This window comes from Papaver somniferum, unplaced genomic scaffold (genome assembly GCF_003573695.1).
Source record: "Papaver somniferum cultivar HN1 unplaced genomic scaffold, ASM357369v1 unplaced-scaffold_8, whole genome shotgun sequence".
Lineage (NCBI taxonomy): Eukaryota > Viridiplantae > Streptophyta > Magnoliopsida > Ranunculales > Papaveraceae > Papaver > Papaver somniferum.
In genome coordinates, this window is record NW_020650970.1 from 679555 (window position 1) to 686796 (window position 7242).

A 7242-nucleotide genomic window follows, 5' to 3' on the forward strand; every position below is an offset into this window, starting at 1 on the left:
TACTGTTTAAATGGACAAAAATATTAAAAAAGCAATGATGTAAACAGTTTCATCCTACCCATTTTCAAATATTTTTTTTATTTTTAATTTACATCAGGATGCATCCAGTTTCATCATTGCTATTTTTTAAGTTTCAGTCAGGATGAATCCAGTTTCATCCTTGCTACTTTATTGGTGTTCATTTCACCCATACTAATTTTTACTTCTTCATTTGAACCATGTTTTAAAAATAATTGGACAAATGACTCATTTTCTGTATATTATTCTCTATAATATATATCATAATTAACTAGAATATGAATACTAGGAAATTAGCTAGATATTTGACTTGTCTAGAAAACTACCTAAATGACACATGATCTTTATATTCTTGGAAACTTAAATGATCTTTGTCAATCTTTTTTGTTGTTTGATCTTCGTCAATTTTCTGATAACTTGAGTCTTCGTCACTTCATCTTGACTTTGACTTCAGTTTGAATGGTCTTCACTTCACGTGCCATGTATAGCACGGTCACTTGACTTAATCTTCACTTCACGTGCCTAACTACATGGTTACTAGATTTAGTCTTCACTTTACCATACGGTTGCCTCTGTCTTTTTCTGCACCTCACCTACTTGTTTATACTTGCTAGCTATATATTCTAATAGTATGGATTATATTGTGTGGTTTGACATAATTAGACCTTTAATATATATGGGAATATAGAGGCGTAGAAATAAGGCTGTTAAAACGATATAACGGTGATGTCGACATTCACTGTCGCTCAAGGACAGAAGAAAAGAAAACATACCAATATAATTGCGTTACATCTTTTCAAAGTTTATTGATCCAACAACAAAACAGTGCGATTTTGATTGGTTTGGATTGTGCATATCTTTTCTAACTGCCTAACGATGCAAAGACTTTGACTTCAGTTAATGAATTGTCTTGCATTTGCACATGTCCATGATCAATTTTACAATTTACAAATCTAGCATACAGAGGAGAGGCATCTCTAAATAAATATCATTGCCAAGTAAATAAACTAATAAAGAGTTGAATCGGTTTAGAGAGATGGATATTGCAACTAGAAGAAGAAAAAAAAAATCAAACTCCATTAAATTGTTGTTCAAGTTTTTCATCACTTAATGGGCTGTAGGCTGTCTCTTATAATTGAAGGCATGTTCTGCCAAAGGAAAGACTTAAAAAAATCTCATTTACTAGTATTACGTACTACCATTTTTATTTTATTTTTGATAAAACAAAAAATTTATTATTCTAGAAAACGACTAACATTGTTTACATCTTTCAGTATTGCACCGGCAATAAATCCAGTTTTTCGAAACTTTAAAAATATTTGCATGCGTTGTTAATTTTTGCTCTGCAGGCTTATTACAATTTTTCTTAATGAACTTGCAAGTCCAAGAAAAGCATTTTTTATATATAGTTGATACTAAGATTTTATTCTGGTTTTCCCAAGATACAATTTTGGTAGGTAGTTTCTAATAGGGCTGCACAACGGGTAGGGTGGGTAGGATATGGCCTATATCCGCAACCATACCCGTTTACTGGCGGTTAAGAAAATCTTTACCCGCAACCCTACCCGCCAAATAATGGATAGGGTAGGATACGGTTAAAAAATTGACGGGTAGGGTAGGGTTGGCGGGTATGGGTAGGGTATGTGCATCCCTAGGTAGGGTGGGTAGGATATGGCCTATACCCGCCACCCTACCCGTTTACTGGTGGTTAAGAAAATATTTATCCGTCACCCTACCCGCCAAATAGTGGATAGGGTATGATACGGTTAAAAAATTGGCGGATAGAATAGGGTTGGCGGGTATGGGTAGGATATGTGCACCCCTGGTTTCTAATATTACATACCAATTCATTAGTGTATTTTCTCTTTGGTGGCCTTTAAAAGATTCCACTCCCTAATAATACACACCAATTGATTACTGTCCTCATGCTTGGGGTATCGACGTTTGCTCTATACACACTTGTTTATGTCAGTCCAGCCCCTATACATGGGATACACGTCAGAGGCCTAATTAATTTGTGAAAATGAAGTCTCCGTAATATACTACGTGTTGATGTCCCATTTTCTTTGCATTGTTGGCAAAATGGCAACAGTCAAGTAACGTAAGCTTCCTCGCAACTGACGTCCAGAGAGACTTTCACAACGACGTCGAGAGAGAGAGAGAGCTCTAGATAAATTCGAAGTTTTGTCCAATTATGTGTTAAACTACAAGTTGGGGTCAAGTTTAAGTAATAGGTGTAGGACCAGACCATCATTTTAATGTTATAATGTGCATATCGTTGATTATTAACATAATAGTTGATTATATAGTAATTAACATAACCGCGGTGAAGTTGTTAGTACGTGTTGAATGACCAAGTCGTCGTCGACCCCTACAGCATCTTCCTAAAATCTATCGATATCTCTAATTAGGTTTTGTCTATATAAACCAAGAGAAGATAGTATAATCTTCCCATAGACATCGAAATCATCGTCAAGAGACATATACACAACCTTCTCTTTGTTGAAAACAGCATAAACAACATGAAGGTAAGTCTGTTAATTTGCTCTTCCTAAATTTCAATCTCTCTTAACAATTTGTTTTGTTCATATGTAACTAAGTAAATAATTGAGTTCTATATATGCAAAGATTAATCTTGATTCTGATGCTAATTTTTTTAATTGATATGTGATGATTTTGCAGCAAAAAATTGTTATCGAGGTACAGATGCACTGCTCCAAGTGCAGGTCCAAAGCTCTTAAACTCGCTGCAGTGGCAGACGGTATGTACACAATTCATATGCCTCAATCTTGCAGCAATCTATAGAGTTCTAGCAGCTACACGAGCATATACAATATACGAAATGGCTAGCCTCGCAATAAGTAATGTTCCTTGGCCGCAAAATTGCCGTCCTATCACTATACAAGAGAGAAAATAACAATGATTAATCGAGGTGATGATACAAAAATAAACCTAACAGCAAGTTGTGCCGGCCGGTGGCCGTTTAACTGTTTTCTTACGTCCTTGCAACTGTTTTATATCCACCAAACATACCGATTTTTACACTTCTCCTAGACCTTAACTACATCATCGTTGATTAGTCTTCAAATTCAATGATAATATCTACATCCGTCACCAACCAACACCTTGTGATGGACAAATTTAATATCAATACTATTCACGACGACTAATTCACTAAAGAAAAAAAATTGCGCCAGTAGAAAATTTAAGAGGTTATATTATTTATTTTAAGCGGCAAATGACGTAATAGCGTCCTTGTCATGAGTCATGGGCTAGCATTTTATATGGAATATCTAATTTTGGTTGAATTAAACAATGAAAATGCAGGTATAGTTGATTTTGTGGGATTAGAAGGCCCAGAAAAGGATCAAGTGGTAGTGATTGGGCATAATGTTGATTCTGCTGGCTTGACAAGTACTTTGAGGAAGAAAGTTGGGCATGCAAAAATCATCAAAATTGAAGAGGTGAAACCTGAAGATAAGAAAAAAGAAGAAGAAGAAAAGAAGAAAAAGGAGGAAGAAGAAAAAAAGAAAAAAGAAGATGAAAAAAAACCTTGCACCGTATATCCATATCCATATTTTGACAAAGTTATTGTTTACGAGGATGATTATCCAGCAAACAATGGAAACTGTTGTCAAATGTGATGATTTCAGTTGTAACTGGCTTTCTTGTGTGATTTTGGTACCCAATTCTAGAAGATGCTTAATTCTTAGCATCAAAATCAGTCGCTATGTAATTTGTATCACTTCTATTATCGCGGTAGAAATGGATAAATTCTTGAATCAAAGAGCCATGTAAGGCGATAACAGATTGTTTACTCTGTCTGAGATCTCCTTCAACTCTTGAATTGAAACAAACACAGAAGTTGATTCCACTTGTACTACAATTTTAAGACGTTAAGTAGATGTGTAACTTTAAGACAACTTCAAAATTAATACTCCATTAAAGATAGTGGAGGTACTGTGCTAGGAAAATGCAGAACATAAAGAGTAGATAAACCCAAAAAGAAAAACCATAATACTAGTCACCATGTTTAGAAACAGAACAATCTAAAGGAAAGACTATCATGTCTTGACATGCCATCAGAGAGCAGACATTTCAATTATTGCCACCACGGAGACGAAGGACAAGATGAAGAGTGGACTCCTTCTGAATGTTGTAATCTGCAAGAGTCCTTCCATCTTCTAACTGCTTCCCTGCAAAGATTAACCTTTGCTGATCTGGAGGAATCCCCTCCTTGTCTTGGATTTTTGCTTTCACATTATCGATAGTGTCAGAACTCTCGACCTCTAGGGTGATAGTTTTGCCAGTAAGAGTCTTGACAAAGATCTGCATTCCTCCCCTCAGACGAAGAACCAAGTGCAGGGTGGATTCCTTCTGGATATTGTAATCAGCTAGGGTTCGCCCATCTTCCAGTTGCTTCCCAGCAAAAATCAGTCTCTGTTGATCAGGAGGAATCCCCTCCTTGTCTTGAATCTTTGCCTTGACATTATCGATGGTATCAGAACTCTCGACCTCTAGGGTGATAGTTTTGCCAGTAAGAGTCTTGACAAAGATCTGCATTCCTCCCCTCAGACGAAGAACCAAGTGCAGGGTGGATTCCTTTTGGATATTGTAATCAGCTAGCGTTCGACCATCTTCAAGCTGTTTCCCAGCAAAAATTAACCTCTGCTGGTCTGGAGGAATCCCCTCCTTGTCTTGAATCTTGGCTTTCACATTATCAATTGTATCAGAATTCTCGACCTCAAGGGTGATAGTTTTGCCAGTTAGAGTCTTGACAAAGATTTGCATCCCTCCCCTCAGACGGAGAACCAAGTGCAGGGTGGATTCCTTTTGGATATTGTAATCAGCTAGGGTTCGACCATCTTCAAGCTGTTTCCCAGCAAAAATTAACCTCTGCTGGTCTGGAGGAATTCCCTCCTTGTCTTGAATCTTGGCCTTCACATTGTCGATGGTGTCAGAGCTCTCAACCTCAAGTGTAATTGTTTTCCCTGTTAATGTTTTAACAAAAATCTGCATTCCTCCTCTTAGTCGAAGAACCAAGTGCAAGGTGGATTCTTTCTGAATGTTGTAATCAGCCAAAGTCCTTCCATCTTCAAGTTGTTTCCCAGCAAAAATCAAACGCTGTTGGTCTGGAGGAATTCCCTCCTTGTCTTGGATTTTTGCTTTCACATTGTCGATGGTGTCCGAGCTTTCAACCTCGAGAGTGATTGTCTTGCCAGTTAAAGTTTTCACAAAGATCTGCATTCCACCTCTTAGTCGAAGAACCAAGTGCAAGGTGGATTCCTTCTGGATGTTATAATCAGCCAAAGTCCTGCCATCTTCAAGTTGTTTCCCAGCAAAAATCAAACGTTGTTGGTCTGGAGGAATTCCCTCCTTGTCTTGGATTTTTGTTTTCACATTGTCGATGGTGTCCGAGCTTTCAACCTCGAGAGTGATTGTCTTGCCAGTTAAAGTTTTCACAAAGATCTGCATTCCACCTCTTAGTCGAAGAACCAAGTGCAAGGTGGATTCCTTCTGGATGTTGTAATCAGCCAAAGTCCTTCCATCTTCAAGTTGTTTCCCAGCAAAAATCAAACGCTGTTGGTCTGGAGGAATTCCCTCCTTGTCTTGGATTTTTGCTTTCACATTGTCGATGGTGTCCGAGCTTTCAACCTCGAGAGTGATTGTCTTGCCAGTTAAAGTTTTCACAAAGATCTGCATTCCACCTCTTAGTCGAAGAACCAAGTGCAAGGTGGATTCCTTCTGGATGTTATAATCAGCCAAAGTCCTGCCATCTTCAAGTTGTTTCCCAGCAAAAATCAAACGTTGTTGGTCTGGAGGAATTCCCTCCTTGTCTTGGATTTTTGCTTTCACATTGTCGATAGTGTCGGAGCTTTCAACCTCGAGAGTGATTGTCTTGCCAGTTAAAGTTTTAACAAAGATCTGCATACCACCACGTAGACGTAAAACAAGATGAAGTGTAGATTCCTTCTGGATGTTGTAGTCAGCAAGGGTTCTCCCATCTTCAAGCTGCTTGCCAGAGAAGATCAGTCTCTGTTGATCTGGGGGTATCCCCTCCTTGTCTTGAATCTTGGCTTTAACATTATCGATAGTGTCAGAACTCTCAACCTCGAGAGTGATGGTCTTTCCAGTCAAAGTTTTGACAAATATTTGCATTGGCATCTGCAGTAAAATTAACAACTAATTAGAAATCCTTCATACAATTGGATAATCTCCGTTACACAAAAACCCTAAGAGCATGATCTGAAAGGAACATATATGATGCTATAAAAACCCTAAGACTCTTTGTACCAAAAGCCTAACTTGTTCACTAATACAATCAAGGATATGAAACAAACAAAATTGATCCTATCAAACACAGACCTAATTCACCTGAAAATAATTATTCAAGAACACCTAACCAAAAACATCAGAATTGAAGACCTACACCAATGTAGTTCCACTGGTAAAGCTAGGATCCCCAAATCCACATCAATACTGAGACAAAACCCCATACCACCATATGAACAACAATTATAAGAATTGTTTAACCTTAATCTAAGCACCAGCAAAATCTAAAGAAATGACAAATCCAAAAAGGGGGAAACAAAATTGAGATAATCCCTAGATATGAAGGTCAAAATCTAACAAATCAAAATCGAATCAACAAAAACATGATCAAATTCACTGAATCAGGATTCACAATGTAAACCCAATATAATCAAAATTATTTTTGTTTGAGATAATCAGAATTCACAAAATTATTAAGATGCAATCTCTAAATTCGAATCATATATGATCTTAATAAAACCCTAGATTAATTTAAATCAAGATATTTAACAAATACAGAATTGAGATGATGAAATCTTAAATCTTACCTTGTGAGAGAAATTAGGTCACGGGATCCAGAGGTTTTCTTTAAGGAAAGACCGGAGGAAGAGGAAAAGATGGGAGCGAAACTTGGATGTTGATAGCTTTTGAGGTCCGTATTTATAAAGGTTTGTAGCCAAACTTGATTAAGGAAAGACTCGGTGGCTGCGAGTATTTAGGCACCGCCAAACTTGATTAAGGAAAGACGTGATGGCACCAAGTTTGCAAATTCTCCCCTCTTTGAAAAAAAAACTTCTAGGGGTAGGGAAATACCCCTTTAAGCAGACATCGTTACTTCCGATTTGAGCAAGTTTGGTGCCACTACGGGGCAGTAAAAAACCCTTTTTTTTGCCCTAAACTCTACCGAACACT

At 37.4% G+C, this 7242-nt stretch overlaps 2 protein-coding genes across 2 annotated transcripts; one reads left to right on the top strand and one right to left on the bottom strand.

Moving 5' to 3' along the window:
• Positions 1–2394: 2394 nt before the first annotated feature.
• On the top strand, positions 2395–3824 carry LOC113344798 (heavy metal-associated isoprenylated plant protein 4-like). The gene is made up of 3 exons (XM_026588710.1): positions 2395–2546; positions 2701–2779; positions 3346–3824. The coding sequence occupies exons 1-3, from the start codon at positions 2541–2543 to the stop codon at positions 3660–3662; spliced, it is 402 nt and encodes a 133-aa protein (XP_026444495.1). The 5' UTR covers positions 2395–2540; the 3' UTR covers positions 3663–3824.
• A 95-nt stretch (positions 3825–3919) lies between these two features.
• On the bottom strand, positions 3920–7022 carry LOC113344796 (polyubiquitin-like). The gene is made up of 2 exons (XM_026588709.1): positions 6879–7022; positions 3920–6183 (listed from the first exon to the last, which is right to left on the bottom strand). Exon 2 carries the CDS (start codon positions 6181–6183, stop codon positions 4117–4119), a length of 2067 nt encoding a protein of 688 aa, XP_026444494.1. The 5' UTR covers positions 6879–7022; the 3' UTR covers positions 3920–4116.
• Between the last annotated feature and the right edge of the window lie 220 nt (positions 7023–7242).